General features: G+C 63.4%; 2 protein-coding genes across 2 annotated transcripts; one reads left to right on the forward strand and one right to left on the reverse strand.

The window, feature by feature from the left end:
• The first annotated feature begins 1,021 nt into the window (after positions 1–1,021).
• On the forward strand, positions 1,022–8,341 carry RAP1GAP (RAP1 GTPase activating protein). The gene is made up of 21 exons (XM_068414573.1): positions 1,022–1,079; positions 1,163–1,210; positions 1,291–1,329; positions 1,433–1,618; positions 2,209–2,303; positions 2,385–2,463; positions 2,544–2,597; positions 2,687–2,770; positions 2,866–2,966; positions 3,047–3,176; positions 4,195–4,350; positions 4,439–4,510; positions 4,586–4,672; positions 5,709–5,846; positions 6,440–6,508; positions 6,603–6,712; positions 6,799–6,876; positions 7,403–7,496; positions 7,577–7,658; positions 7,743–7,811; positions 7,899–8,341. The coding sequence occupies exons 2-21, from the start codon at positions 1,172–1,174 to the stop codon at positions 8,126–8,128; spliced, it is 1,992 nt and encodes a 663-aa protein (XP_068270674.1). The 5' UTR covers positions 1,022–1,079; positions 1,163–1,171; the 3' UTR covers positions 8,129–8,341.
• A 2,696-nt stretch (positions 8,342–11,037) lies between these two features.
• On the reverse strand, positions 11,038–19,830 carry ALPL (alkaline phosphatase, biomineralization associated). Its single transcript, XM_068414576.1, has 12 exons — positions 19,750–19,830; positions 18,578–18,670; positions 18,376–18,495; positions 17,476–17,591; positions 16,480–16,654; positions 16,215–16,390; positions 13,946–14,089; positions 13,714–13,783; positions 12,916–13,050; positions 12,006–12,197; positions 11,786–11,905; positions 11,038–11,684 (listed from the first exon to the last, which is right to left on the reverse strand). The coding sequence occupies exons 2-12, from the start codon at positions 18,633–18,635 to the stop codon at positions 11,428–11,430; spliced, it is 1,563 nt and encodes a 520-aa protein (XP_068270677.1). The 5' UTR covers positions 18,636–18,670; positions 19,750–19,830; the 3' UTR covers positions 11,038–11,427.
• Between the last annotated feature and the right edge of the window lie 1,074 nt (positions 19,831–20,904).

The following is a 20,904-nucleotide window of genomic DNA, read 5'->3' on the forward strand; positions in this document are numbered from 1 at the left end:
TATCCCCCCCATTAATTACCCCCCCAACCTGCCCCCCCAATATCCCCCCCATTAATCACCCTCCCAACCTTTCTATCCCCAAATCTGCCCCCCCCTTCTGCCCCCCCCATCCTGGCCCCCTCATCTGCCCCCCCCCTCCCCCAGCCCAGTCCCCACAACCTGCCCCCCATGTCCCCCTGCTCCCACATTTGGGTCACCCTTCCCCTGCCCCACTGTCACCCCCCCCCCGGCACTGTCCCCACCCTTGGGTGCTGGGGGGGGATGGCGGAGCCCCCCAGGACCCTGCCCGGCCCCCCCCAGCCCAGCAGGTCACGCTGCGGCCCAGGGGGGGGTGGGGACGGGTCGGGGTTGCACGAGGGGCCGTGTGACATTGTCGCGTTTGCACGGAGTTGTGTTTGCACCAGGGTCGTGTTTACACCAGGGTGATATTTACACCAGGGTGGTCCTTGCACCAGGGTGGTGTTTACACCAGGGTGGTCCTTGCACCAGGGTCCCGTTTGCGCAGCGCCGGGTCCCGGTGGCACCCGGGTCCCTGTTGCCACCGGGGCCACCCTCGCCCGCCGTCGCGTTTGCACGAGGGTTCGTGTTTACACGAGGGTCGCACCCGGCCGGGGTGTGTTTGCACGGGGGTGGGACCCGTTCGCACACGGCTGTGTTCACACCGGGGCCGGTGTCCCCGTGTCCCGGTGTCCCCGTGTCCCCGCGCGGTGCCCGGCGCTGTCCGTGGTGCTGACCGCGCCGCGCCGCCTCCCGCCTGCAGAGGGCGCCCTTGGGGGGCGTGGGGTGGGGGTGGGGGGTGAGATGAGTTTGGGGGCACCTCACCAGCCGGGCACCCCCCGTGTGGTGCCCGGGCACCCCTGAGCCGCCGGCTCCCGGCTCCCAGCAGGGCGGCGCGTGGCTGGCTGCCATCAGTAGGCTCCAGGGGTAACGCCCCTGCCCGGGCGGCCGGGCGTCACGGCGAGGAGCTGGCGGGGGGTTCTCCTCTCCCCCAGGCACCATGGACCCCCCTGGGCCTCCCCGGGCCACCTAGACGTGTCCCCCACCCGGCACCACCACCCCCTCAGCCACCCCACGCCGAGGTAAGCCCCCAAGGGTACTCCACACCCAAGGGTGCCCATGCCAAGGCAGGGTGATGGGCACCCACAGGCTCCATCTCCCGCAGGGCAGCAGGATGGCCCAGCAGCGCCACGCCGTCCCCCCACCGCTCAAGGTAGGCGTCGCTGGGGTGGGGGCACCCAACCAGCACCCATAGGTGCTATCGTGGCCTCCACCCACCCCGTTGTCTTGCAGACGGAGGAGGACTACATCCCCTACCCCAGCGTGCACGAGGTAGAGCGCCCGCTCCCCTCCAGCAATGGGTGCAAGGGCAGGCGAGTGGCTGGGTGGGTCGATGGGTGGGTGGCTGGAGCACCCACCTCGGTTGTGGGTGCAGGTGCTGGGCCGGGAGGGGCCGTTCCCCCTCATCCTGCTGCCGCAGTTCGGGGGTTACTGGATCGAGGGCACCAACCACCAGCTGAGCGGGGCACCCGAGTCCCCCCCCACCCCAGCACCCAGCACCCGGGCAAAGCTTGAGGGCAACCACACGGCCAAGATCTACCGCAAGCACTTCTTGGGCAAGGTGAGACACCCATGGGTGCTCCAGGCATGGGTGCTTGGGGTGGTGTGTGTGTGTGTGGGGAGTGGTTCCCCATAGCTGTGGGTGGGCATGGAGACCTCATAAACATGGGTGCTCATGGAGGTGGGTGGTGGGTATCTATGGGCATGGGAGAGCCATGGGTATGGGTGCTCATGGACATGGGTGTCACATGGCATGGGTGCTTGTGCATATGGGTGCTCATGGAGCTGGGTGCAGGTATCTATGGGCATGGGAGAGCCATGGGTATGGGTGCTCATGGACCTGGGTACCGTATGACATGGGTGCTCATGAGTATGGGTGTTCATGGAGGTGGGTGTGGGTATCTATGGGCCTAAGAGCCCCTTGGGTATGGGTGCGCATGGATTTGGGTGGCCCATGGCATGGGTGCTCATGCATATGGATGCTCATGGAGGTGGGTACCTGTGAGCATGGGAGCCCCATGGGTGTGGGTGCTCATGGACCTGGGTGCTACATGGGATGGGTGCTCACAGTTATGGGTGCCCCATGGCACGGGTGCCTGCCAGCGTGAGCACCCATTGGCACGGTCATGGGTGCTTGGCACCTCCCCTCAGGAACACTTCAACTACTACTCCCTGGACCCGGCGCTGGGCCACCTCGTCTTCTCCCTCAAGTACGACGAGCAGGAGCACCTCCACCTGCTGCTGCGGTGAGCAGGGTGCTGGGGGCACCCATGGGTGCTGGCTGGGAAGTGGGGGGGGTCCACCCTGACCCCCACTTCGCCCCGCAGCACCCGCGCCCGCACCCTGCACGATGTGGTGCCCATCTCCTGCCTGGCCGAGTTCCCCAACGTGGTGCAGATGGCCAAGGTGGGTGCAACACCTCTGGCAGCACCCATGGGTGCCCCCTCACCCTGAGCCGCCCACCGCATCACCCATCCTTCCTGCAGCTGGTGTGCGAGGACGTCAACGTGGATCGCTTCTACCCCGTGCTCTACCCCAAGGTGAACAGGGTGTTGGGGGGCAGCACCCAGGGGTGGGGGGCACCCCGGGGTGTCCCCCACCCAACCTCCGCCCCCTCCTGACCCCGCAGGCATCCCGCCTCATCCTCGCCTTCGACGAGCACGTGCTCAGCAACCACTTCAAATTTGGGGTCATCTACCAAAAACTGGGGCAGGTATGGGGTGGGGTGGGGTGGGGTGGGTGGGGGTTAGGGTGGGGGGCTGTGGGGGTCCCAGGTGGGTGCTGGCACCCATCCTCACCCCGCCGCAGACCTCCGAGGAGGAGCTTTTCGGCACCACTGAGGAGAGCCCAGCCTTCACCGAGTTCCTCGACGTCCTGGGTCAGCGGGTGCAGCTGCGGGACTTCAAGGGGTGCGTGATGGGGGTGCTGGGTGGGTGGGGGCCACCCATGGACCACCCCACGTTCAGGGTGCCTGTCCCACCCCACCCAGATTTCGGGGGGGGCTGGACGTGACCCACGGGCAGACGGGCACCGAGTCGATCTACTGCCACTTCCGCGACAAGGAGATCATGTTCCACGTGTCCACCAAGCTGCCCTACACCGAGGGGGATGCTCAGCAGGTGGGGCACCCATGGGTGCTGGGGGGGGGGACCGAGGGGACAAGGGTTGGGGGGGACACGTGAGTGCTTGGGGGTCCTGGGGCACCTCCATGGGGTGCAAAGGCTGGTTGGGCACCTCTGGGGTGCTGGGGGGGGTGTCCATGGGGTGCAGGGGCTTCTGGGGCACCCCTGGGTGCTGGGGAGGTGTCTATGAGATGCAAAAGCTCCAGGGGGACCCATGGGTGCTGGGGGGCATCTGTGGGATGTAGGGGGCTGGCAGAGCACCCCTGGGTGCTGGATGAGCATCTGTGTGACACAAGGGCCAACAATACACCCCATGGGTGCTGGGGGGGTGCCTATGGGGTGTGCGTGTGGGGGGGTGACAGAGCACCCTTGGGTGCTGGGAGGGGGTGTCCATGGGATGCAAAACCTTCAGGGGCACTCCTGGGTGCTGGGGGGCATTTATGGGATGCAGGGGCTAGCAGAGCACCCATGGGTGCTGGGAGGTTGTCTATGGGATGGAGGGGGCTAGCAGAGCACCCATGGGTGCTGGGGGGCATTTATGGGATGCAGGGGACTAGCAGAGCACCCATGGGTGCTGGGAGGTTGTCTATGGGACGGAGGGGGCTAGCAGAGCACCCATGGGTGCTGGGGGGCATCTATGGGATACAGGGGACTAGCAGAGCACCCATGGGTGCTGGGAGGCATCTATGGGATGCAGGGGCTAGCAGAGCACCCGTGGGTGCTGGGGGGCATCTATGGGATGTAGGGGACTAGCAGAGCACCCGTGGGTGCTGGGAGGTTATCTATGGGACGGAGGGGGCTAGCAGAGCACCCATGGGTGCTGGGAGGTTGTCTATGGGATGCAGGGGCTAGCAGAGCACCCATGGGTGCTGGGAGGGTTTCTATGGGATTCAAAACCTCCAGGGGCACCCCTGGGTGCTGGGGAGCACCTAAGGGGCACAGGCTCTGCCGTTCCCTTTGCCCTCCTGGTGTGACCGCCCCTTGTCCCCCCGTGTCCCCCCCCGTGTCCCCCCAGCTGCAGCGGAAGCGTCACATCGGCAACGACATCGTGGCCGTGGTGTTCCAGGACGAGAACACCCCCTTCGTCCCCGACATGATCGCCTCCAACTTCCTCCACGCCTTCGTGGTGGTGCAGCTGGAGCGCGGCGGCTCCCAGGGGCCCCTCTACAAGGTACCCCCGTGCCTCAGTTTCCCCAGCCCCGTAGGGTGCTATAGGGGCAGCAGCGGGGTGCCCCATCACCCCCCGCCACCCGCCGCAGGTCTCCGTCACCGCCCGTGACGACGTGCCCTTCTTCGGGCCGCCGCTGCCCGACCCCGCTGTCTTCAGGAAGGTGAGCACCCATGGGTGCTGTTGGGGGGGGTGTCGCTGGGTGGCACCCACCCAGGGCTGCCCCTCGCCCCCGCAGGGGCCTGAGTTCCAGGAGTTCCTGCTGACGAAGCTCATCAACGCCGAGTACGCCTGCTACAGGGCCGAGAAGTTCGCCAAGCTGGAGGTGGGTGCAGATGTGGGTGCTGGGTGCTGAGCACGGAGGGGGGTGCTGGGGGGTGCTGGGGGATTGCGCCTGCAAGGGGGCTGGGCGTGCTGTGGGGCAAATGGGTGCTGGGCACAACATGAATGGTGGGCACAATGTGGGTGCTGGGCACAATGTGGGTGCTGAGAACGTGGGTGGTGGGCACAACATGGGTGGTGGGCACATTGTGGGTGCTGGGCACAGTGTGGGTGGTGGGCACATGGGTGCTGGGCACAATGTGGGTGCTGAGAACATGGGTGCTGGGCACAGTGTGGGTGGTGGGCACATGGGTGCTGGGCACAATGTGGGTGCTGAGAACGTGGGTGCTGGGCACAGTGTGGGTGCTGAGCACAACGTGGGTGCTGGGCACAGTGTGGGTGCTGAGGACATGGGTACTGGGCATGATGTGGGTGCTGAGGACGTGGGAGCTGGGCACAATGTGGGTGCTGGGCACAATGTGGGTGCTGAGAACATGGGTGCTGGGCACAACATGGGTGCTGGGCATGATGTGAGGTTGTGTGTGCCATGGGTGCTGTGCATGTGGGTGCTGTGGCTGTGGGTGCTGTGATTGCTGTGGGTGTGGGTGCTGTGCATGCTGTGGGGCACATGGGTGCTGGGCATGATGTGGGTGCTGTGCGTGCAATGGGCTGTGGGTGCTGTGTGCATGTGGGTGCTGGGGGGGGGGGGTGGTGTGTGTGTGTGTGTGCCACGTACACTGGGTGCTGTGCATGATGTGGGCGCCATTAATGGGGGGGGGGGGGCCGCGCACGTGGGTGCTGTCCCTGCTGTGGGTGCTGTGTGCGTGGGTGCTGAGCACGATGTGGGGGCCGCGTGGGCTGGGGGGGGGGAGTGGGCGAGGTGTGGGGAGGGGACATGGGTGCTGTGGGTCCCCGGCAGCGCAGGGGGGACGGATACCGGGGGGGGGGGGGTGTCAGTCACTCGTGGGGGGTGTCGTGTGGGGGGGTCACGCGTGGGGGGGGGGGGTCACGCGTGGGGGGGTCACGCGTGGCTGGCGCAGGAGCGGACGCGGGCGGCGCTGCTGGAGACGCTGCACGAGGAGCTGCAGGCGCGCAGCCAGGCCGTGCTGGGGCTGGGGCCCGACGAGGAGCGCCCCGACAACGGCGCCGCCGCCCCGGGCTTCTTCGAGTCCTTCAAGGTGGGGGCACGGTCGTGGCTGTGTGTCCCCCCCACCCCCACCCACACACACACCCCCCCCGGGGCGGGGGCAGCCGGCGGGGCCGGGCGCTGCTGACGGGGCGCGGGGGGGGGCCTTGCAGCGGGCGCTGAGGGGCCGCAGCCCCTCCCTGGAGGCCGCGGGGCTCGGCCCCCGCCGGGCCCCCCCGGTGCCCCCCCCCAGCCGTCGCCAACGCCGCCGCCGCCGCCGGAGCCGCCCCCGACGGGGCCGCCTGCGTGAGTGCCCCGCCCCGGGCCACGCCCACACCGCCCCGGCTACGCCCCCCGGGCAGCCTGATTGGCGGAGCCGGGCTGAGGCCACGCCCCTCTAGGGAGCAGGGCCGCCCCGCGCTGCAAGCCCCGCCCCTAAGGCGTCCTGGCCCCGCCCCTTCCCCCGAAGCCCCACCCCCGACAGCCCTTATAAGGTTCAGCCCCGCCCCCTCACAAGCCCCGCCTCCTTTACTGCATCACACCCGACCCCGCCCCTTCGCCAAACCCCGCCCCCTCCCCGCCTGGCCCCGCCCCTCCCGGTGCCCCCGGTGCCCCCTGGGGCCGGTGACGCGGTGCCGCCCCCAGTCGCTGCTGGTGCCCGGGAGCCGCCGGGGACGCCGCGGCAGCGCCATCGGCCTGGGCTCGGTGGAAGAGGTGGGTACCCGGCACGGAGCCCCCCCCCCAGCTCCCGGTGTCCCCCCACCTCGGGGTGTCCCTTCCCGGTCCCCCGGTTAACGGCGACCCGCAGGCGCTGCTGGTGCCCGGGAAGAGCCCGTCGCGGCGGCGGCCCGGCCCGCTCGGCTCCCGCCGCTCCAGCGCCATCGGGATCGAGAGCATCCAGGAGGCACCGGCGGGCAGGTGAGCGCCGGGACCGGGGCGGGGGGGTGGCACCGCCCGGTGTCCCCTCCCCGGGTCACCTCACTGCCCGCCGCCTCCCCCCGCAGGGACGGCCCCGCCGCTACCACCCCCGAGGGCGCCTGCTCCTCACACAGCTCCCCCGAGAGCCACCGGCACCCCGACAGGTCCCGCACCCGGCACCGGGACGGGGGGCACCGGGACGGGGTGGCAGAGGGACAGGGTGGAACCGGGACGGGGTGGCACTGGGATGGGGTGGCAGAGGGACAGGGTCGCATGGGATGGGGTGGCACCGGGATGGGGTGGCATCAGGATGGGAGGGCACTGGGATGGGGTGACATGGGGACTGGAGGGCACTGGGATGGGGCAGCAAGGGGACAGGGTGGCACAATGACGGGGTGGCACCGGGATAGGGTGATACGAGGATGCAATGGGCTGTGGTGGCAGGGAGGGGATGGCATGGGGACGGGGTGGCACAGCGATGGGATGGCATGGGGACAGGGTGGCACAGGGCTGGGATGTCCCAGGGACAGGATGACATGGGGACAGGGTGGCACAGGGACAGGGTGGCATGGGGACGGGCCGGCACCGGGGCGAGGTGTCCCGGGGCCATGGCGGTGTCCCCCCGGGCCGTGGCGGTGTCCCCCCGGCGCGGTGCCAGCGTGTCCCCGCTCCGGGCACCGTCCCTCGCAGGGCCGAGCAGCCGGAGCCACCGGATTTGTCGCACTCCTCGTCCAGCGCCAGCAGCTTCGGCAGCGCCGCCGAGGAGCCCAGCGAGCCGGGCCGGGTACGGGGTGCCGTGGGTGGGGGTCTGGGTGCTGGGGGGGGGGGGCTTCAGCACCCCTTAACCCCCCCCTTCACCCTTAGGAGAGCCGCTCGCCTTCGGGGACCCCCCGCGACGCCTTCACCGACACCCCGTGGCCGGGTGACCCCCCCGGCACCCCCTCAGGTAGCCCATCACCGGGGCGTCAGGCCTCCGTGTTGGGGGACCCCCCCCCACCTTAGGGTGCTCACAGCACCCCATGTCCCCCAGGTCACCGTCCTCCCGACCCCCCGTGCCCCGAGATCAAAATCCAGCTGGAGCGGCCCCCCCCAGAACGCGGTGAGGCTGGGCCCCCCCCCCTTCCCAGTGCACCCCAGTATGGGGACACCCATCTCGGGGCGCACCCACTAACGTCCCTCCACACAGGGCTCATAGTCACCCCCCCAATACCCGAGGGGGGGTGTCACCTCTTCGCCCCCCCCCGCCATGTGCCACCCCCCACGCCAGGAGCCGAAGCCATCGTCCCCGGTGCAGGATTTGGGGGGGACCCCCCCAAAAATAGGGGCGTGTGTCCCCCCCCAGACAATCTCCGTCACCCCAAATACCCCCTTGGGGGGGGGGTGACGGACCACGACGGGCCCCCCCTTGTGCTGTGACCCCAATGCCACATGGGGGGGGCCCCCCAAAATGAAAAGCGGGTCAACCAGCCCCCCCAAAAAGGGGGGGCTCAAACCCAAAGCGGGGGTCCCCCCTTGTCGTATCCCCCCCCCTTTTATTTTAAGGGAAGAAAGCTCCGGAATGGGTCGGATGCTGGGATTTTTTTTGGGGGGGGGGTATTTTTTTCAAGCCCCCCCAGATTGTGTTTGTGTTTCCCACGAGTCCTGTATAAAATAAAAGTTTATTTATCGCTACGGCTGGGGGGGGCCCCGATATCGGGAGGGTCCCCAATATGGGGGGGGTCCCCAATACCTGGGGGGGGTCCCAATACCTGGGGGGGTCCCCAATATCTATAGGGGGTCCCCAACATCTGGGGGGTCTCTGGTATATGGGGGGTTCCCCAATAACTGGGGGGGTCCCCAATTTCTGGGGGGTTCCCCAATATCTGTGGGTTCCCCAGTTTCTGGGGGTGTCCCCAATATTTGGGAGGGTTCCCATATCTGGGGGGGGGGTCCCCAATAACTGGAGAGGGTCCCTGATATGTGTGTGGGGTGTCTCCAGTTTTGGGGGGGTCACCGATATCTGGGGGTTCCGGGGGGTTTCCCAATAACTGGGGGGTCCCCAATATGGGGGGGGTCTGCAATATCTGGGGGGGGTCCCCAATGTATGGGGAGTGTCCCCAATATCTGTGAGGGTCCTTGATATCTGGGGGGTGTCCCCAATAACTGGGGGTGTCCCCAATATGTGGGGGGGTCTCCAATTTCTGGGGGCTGCCTGATATCTGGGGGGGTCCCCAGTATCTGGGGAGGTCTCTGATATCTGGGGGTTCCCCAGTATCTGGGGGGTCCCCCAATAACTGGGGGGGGCCAATATGTGGGGGGGGTCCCCAATGTATGGGGAGTGTCCCCAATATCTGGGAGGGTCCTTGATATCTGGGGGGTGTCCCCAATAACTGGGGGTGTCCCCAATATGTGGGGGGGTCTCCAATTTCTGGGGGCTGCCTGATATCTGGGGGTTCCCCAGTATCTGGGGGGTCCCCCAATAACTGGGGGGGGCCAATATGTGGGGGGGTCCCCAATATCTGGAGGGGGTCTGCAATATCTGGGGGGGTCCCAAATGTATGGCGAGTGTCCCCAAGTCCTGGGGGGTCCCCAATATGGGGGGTCCCCAATATCCGGAGGGGTCCCCACATCTGGAGTTCCCGAATATCGGGGGGGGTCCCCGATATCTGGCGGGTCCCTGATACCTAGGGGGGGTGTCCCGAATATCTGAGGGGTCCCCAATAACTCGGGGGGGGTCCCCCAATTTCGGGGCCACCCCAAACCCCCAAGCACCAGCAGGAGCTGCTGCTCCACCTAGTCTTCAACCCACCCCTCAAACCGACCCCTTTTTGGGGTCATTTACCCCAATTTTGGCCTTTTCACAGCACCCACCCTGAGCTGAGGGGGGGGTTCTAACCTTGGGGTGCTGCGGGTCCCCCAAAATACCCCGAGCCATGCCCCCACCCCAAAAACAACCCCTTTGGTTTTTTTACTTCAGCTTTAGTGGCCAACTCAGCACGGGGAGTGGCAGTTGGCCGGTAGCCCCCGTGGCCACCGGCTTCACGCCAAACCCCCGGCCAAGAACAACCAACCCCCCCCGCCACCCCGAACCCCCAAAACCACGAAGCACCCCGGGACCGGTTAAACATAGCTCGGCCCCGCCTGGGTTCTGGGAAACCCCAGCGCCGAGGGCTCGGGGGGCGGGTTGTGGGCTGGGGGCCACCAGCGGGGCTAGTGGGGGGGGGGCGAAGGGCACCGGGCACAGTGGGGGGGTCACGGGGCTGCCCTCACCCCTCGGGTCATCGCCTTCGCCCCGCTCCGAAGTTAATAAACCAACCGGGGCGGAGGTTGGATAAATCAATTAAAAAAATAAAATAAAATAAAATAAAATAAAAATATAAAATAAAATAAAATAAAATAATAATAAAATAAAATAATAAATTAAAGTAAAATAAAATAATAAAATAAAATAAAATAATTAAATTAAATTAAAAAGGGGGAGAGGGAGGGGGGGATTGGAGGGGCCCGGGGGGGGTTTTGGGGTGCTGGGGGGGAGGTGTGAGGTGGTGGTTGAGGAGGCAGGGCAGGGTGTGCACATGCATTTTGCACGTGCACGATGGCATTTGCACGTGCATGGTGGCATTTGGACATGCACGGGGGGGGGGGGAAGGAATTTTGCACGTGCAAGGCACCGCGTGCACGTGAAAGGTGGCGTTTGCACGTGCACGGTGGCCTTTGCTCAGCCAGGGCACCCCTTTGCGTGCCCATGGTGACGTTTGCACGTGCACAGTGACTTTGGCATGTGCAAGGCACCGTTTGCACACGCACGGTGGCTTTTGCACACTAAAGATGGCATTTGCACATGCAAGGCACCGTTTGCACACGTATGGTGATTCTGGCACGTGCACGGTGGCATTTGCTCAGCCAGGACATCCCTTTGCACACCCACGGTGACATTTGCACGTGCGTGGTGATCTTTGCACGCTCACAGCACTGTTTGCACACTCAGGGCACTATTTGCACACCCAAGGGCACCATTTGCACACCCAGGACCCCCCTCCGGTGCTACCACATGCTTCAATCCCCCCCAGCACCTTGCAAGCTGCAAAAGCCCCCGCCCCTAATTGCCCCCTCCCCTAATTACCCCCACCCCCTAATTACCCCACCCTAACGAAGCAGGCGTGCCCCAGCAGGTACCACCCCATAAATCCCCCTTCACTCCCCTCTCCCTGCCATACCCTGCCCTGAAACCACCCCAGATCTCTCCCCTTGGGGCAGCGAGTTGCCTCAAACCAAAGGATTTTAAAGCAAAATAAATCACCCAGAAGGCAAAAAAGCACCAAGTTTTGGGGACAAATTAACCCGGTGAGTTAATTTCTTTTGTTTTTCCTCCCATCTTGGTGTAGTTTCTGGGTCCCCACACATGTGATGAGTTGGGCGCTGGCGTCAGGCCTCAGCCAAGGGACTCTGGGAGGCATTTTTGGGACCCAGCCCCATCACGTCTCGCTTAAAGAAGGGGGAGGGTTGATCCGCCGAGGCTCCGGTTCCCATCCCAAACCCCGCGGTGGCTTCGGGCTGGGGCAGGCGCCGCTGGGAAATTATAGGGCGAGGAACCGTGGTATTTACAGAGGCAGCTCCCGGCACGAAACCGCCGGCGGCTGCTTTTGCTCCGCTGAGTCTTTCTTTTTTTCCTCTTTTTTTTTTTTAAAAAAAAAGGGGGGAAAGAATTAAAAATAAATCCCCCTCCGTGGTTTGCTTTAGCAGAGGAGGAAGAGGAGGGCGAGGAAGGGCAGGAGGACGGAGGAGGAGGCAGCGGGGCGGCCGGCAGCGTTGCAGTGCGCGCGGTTGGAGCCGATGCAGGCGGCGTAAGCCATGGCGTGGGGGATGTAGTTCTGCTCGTGGACCCCGTGGAGGAGATGGGCCATGGGGCCGCGGGCGAAGACGGCCACGTCCTCGCCGCCGTGGGTCTCCTGGCGCAGCGGCACGGCCGATTGCGCCTGGTAGTCGGCGTGCGCTGCGGGGAGAGAAAGCCAAAAATCAGAATAATTATTAAAAAGTATTAATTTTAGTCGTGCTGTAATAATTTCAAGGGGTTTTGCCCCAAAATACGCTCACCAAAATCCACGGCGGAGACGTTTTCTCGTTCGCCCGCCACGATTTTATAGCCGGGGCCGTTGCCGTAGAGGATGGAGGTGAAGGGTTTGCGGTCCACGTCGCTCTGCATCGGGGCCAGACCTGGCGGCGGTGGCACCAGCAGGATGGTGATGTCCCCAGGGTTGTCCCCGAAGTGTCCCCCAGGTTGTCCCCGAAGTGTCCCCCCCTCCCAGGGACTCACCGAAGATGGGGTTCCCGCGGGGCGTGTAGCCGCCGAAGGTGAACACGTGTGAGTGGTCGGCGGTGACGACGCTGAGGGTGTCCCGGGCCGACGTGAGGCGTGTGGCTGCCCCGATGGCCCGGTCCAGCTCCACGGCCTCGTGCAGCGCCTGCTTCGCCTTCCCCTCGTGGTGCCCGTGGTCGATGCGGCCGCCTGCGGCCCCCAGCACCCTCTTGGCACCCCCAGCACCCTCCTTTCCCCATCCACTTTGTTTCTCCCCATGCGACCCCTTCTCCCCCCCCCCTTGCACCCCATTGCCCTCTTTATTCCCCTATTTTTCCATCCCCTTACTCTTCCCCCCTTTACATCTCCCCCTTACCCCCTCTTTGAACCCCATCACCCCATTTATCTCCCCCCCTTTTTGCATACACTACCATCACCCTCCCTACTCGCCCTTTGCATCCCCTTGTTCCCCCATCACCTCCTTACTCCCCCATCACCTCCTTACTCCCCCTTTGCACCCCCTTTATCCCTCCATCACCTTCCTACTCCCCCTTTGTACCCCCTTGTTCCCCCATCACCTTCCTACTCCCCCATCACCTTCCTACTCCCCCTTTGTACCCCCTTTATCCCTCCATCACCTCCTTACTCCCCCTTTGCACCCCCTTTATCCCCCATCACCTCCTTACTCCCCCTTTGCACCCCCTTTATCCCCCATCACCTCCTTACTCCCCCTTTGCACCCCCTTTATCCCCCATCACCTCTTTGCTCCCCCTTTGCTCCCCCTTTGCTCCCCCTTTGCTCCCCCTTTGCTCCCCCTTTGCTCCCCCTTTGCTCCCCATCACCCTCCCTACTCCCCCTTTGCACCCCCTTTGCCCCCCATCACCCTCCCTACTCCCCCTTTGCACCCCCTTTCCCCCCCTCCCCAAACCTTCAACCAGGAGGAAAAACCCCCGGGGGTTTTTCTGGAGCATCCTGATGGCCACTGTCACCATCTCGGTGAGCGACGGGTCCGTCTCGTTGTTCCTGTCCAGCTCGTACACCAGGTCACCGGGCTCGAAGAGGCCTGGGGACAATGACACAGCTGGGGACATCCTTTTTCCTCCAAATAAAAAAAAAAAAGCGGGGGCCAAATCCAGCCCTGTCGCTTGCTTCTTGTGCTGGCGCAAGCGTTTCGCCCGCCGCCGGATCCCGGGGGATCAGATAGGAGCCGGGGATGGTCCCAGCCCTTCCTTCCGACGGCGGGGTCAAATCCTGCCCCCGCCTGCGCTGGGGAATTGTACTGCGGGCCAAAGAGCCCTGTGTCCCTGGGGCGGGTACCAGTATCCCCAGGGGACTAACACAATCCCTTTGGGGTACCAGCATCCCTTTGGGGAGTAAGAGAACACTCTTGGGGTACCAGCATCCTTTTGGGGTACCAGCATCCCCAGGGGAGTAACAGAATCCTTTTGGGGTACCAGCATCCCCAGGGGAGTAACAGAATCCTTTTGGGGTACCAGCATCCCCAGGAGAGTTACAGAATCCTTTTGGGGTACCAGTATCCCCAGCACATGGTACCAGCATCCCCAGGGGAGTACAAGAACACTTTTGGGGTATGAGCATCCTTTCAGGGTACCAGCATCCCCAGGGGGTAACTGGCCACTCCAGCTGCCCCAGCACCCCAGGATGGCCAAGGGCTCCCCCAAAGCACCCAGCTGATGCCGGGGCACCCTTGGGTGCCGGGACTCACCCAGGAGGAAGTCGACGCGGCTGAGGTTGAGCGCCAGCAGGTCCCGCCGGTGCCACACATACTTGGCGACCTGGGGACAGGGGACAGGCAGGTTGTCACCTCCCCATCGCCCCTGCCAACCCCAGGGCTGCTTTATACCCCCCCCCAAAAATCTCCCTGCCCCCCACGAGTGGCTTTGCAACGTCACAGCGGGGCGATGTGCGCGTGTACCCCAAAACAACGTCCCTGTCACCTTGCCGGGGGGCTTGGCATCGCGCCACGCCTGGACGAGGTCCCTGCGGTCGAGGCGGGTCCCCCGATGCTTCTCCTCGTGGGGATACTCCACGTCGCTGGCGTTTTTGGGGAACATATATTTCCTCCCGCCGCCCAAAATCACCTACAAAAATGAGAGAAAAAAGCATTTAAAAAATTTATTTTTAATTATTTTTCTTTTTTTTTTTTCCTTCCCCCAATTTGGTTTTAACGGGAAAACCCCGCCGAGGCGCAGCGGGATGTCCAGGAAAAGCGAAAACACCCGAGGAATTTCACCTCACTCGAAAATAACCCTGAATCTCTTCCTATTAATTAAAACCCAGGATAAAAATAACCATTTCCAGCAGCAAATTTGCTCTTTTTTAAACAAAATTTTCTCTTTCACAGCTGTGGGAGGGATGCTCCACATCGGGATCCCCGCGTGACCCCGCCGGGACGGAGCCCCATCCCGCAGCTCGCCCTGTTTGCTTTGGAGCCCGATTTATTTGCCCTCTGTTATTTATAACCCAGCAGAGATTTTTATTTTTTACTTTTTTTTTATTCCCCCCTCCCGCTTTCTCAGCGCAGAAGGTGAATTATAAAGCTGCAAAACACCGACGCCAAAATTATTAAATAAAAAAAAAGGGAAAAAAAATTTTCTTTTCCCCGCTATATAATTATTTCCAGCCTGGGACAGACTTAAAATTATATTAAAGGGACAAAAATCCCAGCGAAGGGGCTATTAAAGAGCGAAATAACAGGCTGCGGTGTTTTGCTTTGGGGCTGTTTTGGAGGCCAGGAGAGTATTTCTTTACAGGGCTGAAATTCTGCGTAAATCCGCAGCGAGGGGCAGAATCGGGGGGAAAAGGGGGGGTTTGGGGGCGGGGGATAGGAGGAAAGAGGGGGCTGCTGTGGGGGGAAGGGAATTGGGGGGCTGGGGTTATGGGCATGGAGGGTCTGGGGTTCTGTGGGATCGTGGTCCCAGCCCTATGTCTGATGGGGGTCCTGGTGGCTTAGCCACCCGACAGTCCTGGTACAACACCCATGGGTGGTCCTGGTGCCACATCTGCTGAGGGTTCTGGCTCTGCACCCGTTGGTTGCCCTGGTCCCACATCTGCTGAGGGTTCTGGCTCTGCACCCATGGGTGGTCCTGGTCCCACATCTGCTGAGGGTTTTGGCTCTGCACCCATGGGTGGTCCAGGTCCCATAGCTGCTGGGGGTTCTGGCTCTGCACCCGTTGGTTGCCCTGGTCCCATATCTGCTGGGGGTTTTGGCTCTGCACCCATGGGTGGTCCAGGTCCCATAGCTGCTGGGGGTTCTGGCTCTGCACCCATTGGTTATCCTGGTCCTACATCTGCTGAGGGTTCTGGCTCTGCACCCATTGGTCATCCTGGTCCCACATCTGCTGGGGGTTCTGGCTCTGCACTTAGTGGTGGTCCTGGTCCCACCTCTGCTGGGGGTTCTGGCGCTGCACCCATTGGTTGCCCTAGTCCCACATCTGCTGGGGGTTCTGGCTCTGCACCCGTTGGTTGCCCTGGTCCCATATCTGCTGGGGGTTCTGGTTCTGCACCCAGTGGTTGCCCTGGTCCCATGTCTGCTGAGGTTTCTGGCTCTGCACCCATGGGTGGTCCTGGTCCCACCTCTGCTGGGGGTTCTGGCTCTGCACCCATTGATTATCCTGGTTCCATAGCTGCTGAGGGTTCTGGCTCTGCACCCATTGTTTATCCTGGTCCCATAGCTGCTGAGGGTTCTGGCTCTGTACCCATTGGTTGTCCTGGTCCCACCTCTGCTGGAGGTTCTGGCTTTGCACCCATTGGTTATCCTGGTCCTACATCTGCTGGGGGTTCTGGCTCTGCACCCATGAGTTGCCCCGGTCCCACCTCTGCTGGGGGTTCTGGATCTGCACTTAGTGGTGGTCCTGGTCCCATATCTGCTGGGGGTTCTGCCTCTACACCCATTGGTGGTCCTGCCCCCATATCTACCCCCAGTCCTGGTCCTGCACACATTGGTTGTCTCAGCCTCACATCTACTGGGGTGGTCCTAGCCTTGTACCCACTCACAGTCCTGGCCCTGCACCCTTTGGTGGTCCCAGCCCAACATCTTCTGGGGGTTCTGGCTCTTCACCCACTGCTGGTTCCAGCCCAACATCTACTGGGGGTCCCAGCCTTTCACCCATCGGTGGTCCTCGTCCCATATATCTACTCATGGCCTTGTCCTCATCCCTGGGTGGCTCCAGCCCACATCCCTGGTGGCCCCATCCCCATCCCCACCTCGATATCGGGGATGTTCTCCACCAGCTGCCGGGCGATGTCCTTGCAGCCGCCCTCCAGCGCATCCGGGGGCATCTCTCCATCCGAGTACCAGTCACGGTTGGCGGAGTGGGCGTAGGCGGCGCTGGGTGTCGCGTGGGTCACCCGCGTGGTGGTGACGATGCCCACCGCCTTGCCTGCACCACGAATTCAGGGGACATTGGTGGGAACACCCCAAACCCCACTGCTTTACCCCTCCCTGCACCAGCACCCACCAACCCCTCACCTCCATCCTTGGCCCAGCGGAGGATGGAGGTCACCTCCTGGCCCTTGGTGGTGTTGCAGCGGTCACGGGTGACGCCGGCGCTGACGCCCACCGTCCCTTCATTGGCTTTGACGCCACAGAGGTAGGCGGTGGCTGTGCCTGCACTGTCGGGGACCTGTGCGTTGGTGTTGTAGGTCTGGGGGGGAGGAGATAAATAAACCACTGTCGTCATTACCATCATCATCACCAGCACCATCACCACCATCATTATCACCACTCTTGTTATCATCACCATCATCACTAGAACCATCACCACCACCATCACCACCATCATCATCCCCACCCTGAGGCTTCATCATCATCACCAGAACCATCACCACCACCATCATCATCCCCACCCTGAGGCTTCATCATCATCACCAGAACCATCACCACCATCATCATCCCCACCTTGAAGCTTCATCATCCTCATCCTCCCCACCCTGGAGCTCTCTTTCCCATGCTGTTTGGCCACACTGGACCCCCATCCTGCATGTGTACCCCCTCTTTTGCCCCTTGCCCCCCCATTTTGCCCCTTGCCCCCCGTATGACACACTCCCACCCCATCCCCTCGCCGCGTTTTGACGCTTTTAGCCTTTTTTCAGCCCGTTTTTAGGCAGGGAGGGAGAAGCCGCCGCCACGAGCATCCCCTGCGGGGGTGCAGGGAGCCGCTGACAACTTGTAATTTCATAATCAAGCCTTTTGTTCAGCAAAATGACCCCAGGAGAAGCGGGGTGGGGTGGTCCCCGTGGCTTCCCACGCCCGAGTGGCCTCATCCTGCTCCCCCCCTTCCCCGTTCCCACGGGCAGGACCCTGGCACGGCCAGCGGGCACCAATGCCAGCTCCCTTCGCCCGCCCCTGACCTAATTTCGGCTCCCGCTCGATACCGCCCGCTTGCCCGTGACCTCGCGGTGGGTGTCACCGCACCCATGGGTGTCCCCCCAGGGGGATGTGGGTCCCCCAGCCTGGGGTGCTCACCTTGGCCAAGGCGACGTAGGGGAACTTGTCCATCTCTAGCAGGCTCTCCTCGCCCTTGCCGTGCTGCAGCTGCCCCTTGAGGATGCGGGCGGCCGTGACCGTGGAGACGCCCATCCCTGCCAGGGCACCGGGTTTATCCCAGCACCCAATTATTGCAAACCCAGTTTCCCCCAGCACCCAGTTTATTGCAAACCCAGTTTCTCCCAGCACCCAATTATCATGAACTGAGTTTGTTGCAGCACCCAATTTATTGCAGCCCCAATTTTTCGCAGCCCCCAGTTTATCACAGCACCCAGTTACCCAATTCAATCCAGCACCCAATTTAGTGCAAATCCAGTTTATCACAGCATCCAATTTATTGCAGCCCCAGTTTATCACAAACCCAGTTTATCGCGGCACCCACTTACCCAACTCATTGCAGGACCCAATTTATGGCAAATCCAATTTATCGCAGCACCCAGTTCATCACAAACCCAGTTCATCGCAGCACCCAACTTATCACAGCACCCAATTCATTGCAGCCCCCAATTTATTGCAAGCCCAGTTTACTGCAGCACCCAGTTACCCGGTTCATTGCAGCACCCAATTCAGTGCAGATCCAGTTTATTGCTGCACCCAACTTCTCGCAGCACACAATTTTTCTCAGCCCCCAATTTTTTGCAAACCCAGTTTCCCCCAGCACCCAGCTTAATGCAAACCCTGTTTACCCCAGCACCCAGCTGATGGCAACCCCAGTTTCCCCCAGCACCCACTTTATTGCAAACCCCCTTTATCACCGCACCCACTCCATTGCCCACCCGCTTCACCGCGGCACCCACCTCCCCGCAGCCCCCGTCCCCCGCAGGCCCCGTCCCCCGCAGCCCCCACTCCCCCGCCCCGGGGCGGGTGCCCCCGTCTCACCGTCGCCCAGGAAGAGGATGAGGTTCTTGGCCACGTTCTGGTTGAGGCGCTGGAGCCGCAGGGCGCCCCGCAGGGTCTCCTGCGCCTGCCCCCGCCAGTACTCGGGGTCCTTCTCCCTCTCTGCGGGGGGGAACCAGTCTCCATAGCACCCAACAGCACCCACTTTTGGGGCGCAGCTCCCCTCCCCTTAAACCTCACCTACCGGGGACCAGCGATGCCGAGCAGAGCTGGGCGAGGAGGAGGAGGAGGAGAGCCTTCATCCTGTGGTGCTGAGCGGGTGCTGGATAGGAGAGAGCTGCAGGGTGGGGGGGCACCCGCCCCGTGCATCAGTTTCCCCAGCGAGACCTTCGCCCCGGGGCTCGGTCAAGCGAGGATGGGAGGGAAATGTCCCCTCCCCGCGTGATCACCGATGTGACCCCCTGGGGACATGCCAGCTCCCCCCCACCGCTGGCCACTGGTCCCGCTGGGTGTCACCTCGCTGGCACCAACCCGGGGCTGGGGGACGGTGGCATGGCCCCCATGTGTGCGTGTCACAGTGAGGTCCCCGTCACGTGGCTGGGTCCCCATTGTGTGTCGCTGTCCCCATTGCATGGCTATGTCCTCATCATGGCTGTGTCCCCGTTGCACGTCGGGGTCCCCAGCACATGTCCCTGTCCCCATCGCATGTCCCTGTCCCCATCGCATGGCCATGACCCCATCACATCTGCGTCCCCATCGCACACCCATGTCCCCACCGCATGGCCATGTCCCCAGTGCGTGCCCCTGTCCCCACTGCACCTCCATGTCCCCACCGCACACCCCTGTCCCCATCCCCAACATGTGTCCCCATCCCATGTCCATGTCCCCATTGCACACCCATGTCCCTGTTGCACGTCTGTCCCCATTGCACACCCGTGTCCCCACCACATGCCCGTGTCCCCATCGCACACCCATGTCCCTGTTGCACACCCATGTCCTCATTGCATGCCCACGTCCCTGTTGCACACTTGTGTCCCCATCGCACACCCGTGTCCCCACCATGTGCCCATGTCCCTGTTGCACACCCATGTCCCTGTTGCACACCCATGTCCCTGTTGAGCACCCATGTCCCCACCACATGCCCATGTCCCCATCACACACCCATTCCCTGTTGCACGCTTGTGTCCCCATCGCACACCCGTGTCCCCACCACATGCCCGTGTCCCTGTTGCACACCCAAGTCCCCAACACCCCTCCGTGTCCCCATCACCCCCCCATGTCCCCATCGCACACTCGTGTCCCCATCGCACCCTCCCCCCCCATTGCACCTCCCACCCCCTCCCCTCCCCAGGGACCCCCCCCTCTCCCCCGGGGGTGCCACCGGTGGCCCCGGGGGGGGGTTGGGGACACACGTACCCGCACAAACTCGGGTCCCGACACCCACGTCCCTCCTGGGCGGCGGGAGGAGGCCGGCCCGGGGGGCCCGCGAGCCCTTAAATCCCCCCCGCACCCGGCCTTCGCCTCCTCCTCCTCCTCCCCGTCCTCCACCCTCCCCCCGCTGCCAGCACTGGGGAGGGGGGGGCGAGAGAAGGCAACAAACTGGGCTTACTGGTGCCCTCTGCCGGGTTTGACTGGGAGGACTGGGAGGACTGGGGTGCACTTAAGCCTGGCTGTGGGTGCTGAGCTCACCCCCCCCCCCACACGGGGGGGGAGTAGGGTGCACCCCTGGGGGGGTACATGGGTGTTTTGCCGGATTTTGCATTATTTTCACCCAAAACGTGCCAGCGACACGAGCGTAGTTTTGGGGTGGGGGTGATGGAGTGGGGGGGGGGGGGGCGCCTGCCTCAGTTTCCCCACTCGGGCTCCTGCTGCAGCCCGCGAACCGGCTTTACTGTAGGTCCTACAATAACCAAGGGGGGGGTGTGGGGGGGTGGGCGTCCCCTGCCTCAGTTTCCCCATCGCGGGGGGGGGGGGCTCGCGGAGCCCTGGGTGCCTTCCCAGAAGGTGGCGGTCTCAGCCCAAAAATCCGCACCCCGAAAGCTTCAGGGGGTGTCACCAAGGCACCCCCCCCCCCCCCCCCCCCCCCAACAACGCCGCCCCGACGCCCCGGCGATGGGCACAGCTCCTGCAGGCCCCCCAAATCCCCCCGCACCCCCCCCTCAGCCCTTTGAACCCCCCCAGGCGCTTCCCCAGCCCAGCAAAGAGGTTTTGTCGCTCCACGTGTGAGACGAGCGCGTCAGTGCTCAGCCCACAACCGCGGCGCAGGGGTCCGGGGTGGTGGCACCGTGTCCCCCCCCCGCCCCCCCATCTCTGTCACCCCACAGGGTCCCTGCCAGTGATGAAAAGCTAATTAAAAAGCTAATTAAAATCCTCGTAAGCCCGGCACACGGGAAGCTATGATCCGGGGAACTCCTTGCTGCGAGGCCGCGGGCACACACCGGGCTCGAACCCCAAAACCCTTCGAGGGGCTGTTAAACACATGGGGGGGGGGAAGGTTGCAGCCTGAGGAGCGTGTTTGCACGCTTGCACGCTTATAAGTGTGCACAATTGCATGCCTGCACAACTGCAGGC

Source organism: Nyctibius grandis, chromosome 17, assembly GCF_013368605.1.
Source record: "Nyctibius grandis isolate bNycGra1 chromosome 17, bNycGra1.pri, whole genome shotgun sequence".
NCBI lineage: Eukaryota > Metazoa > Chordata > Aves > Nyctibiiformes > Nyctibiidae > Nyctibius > Nyctibius grandis.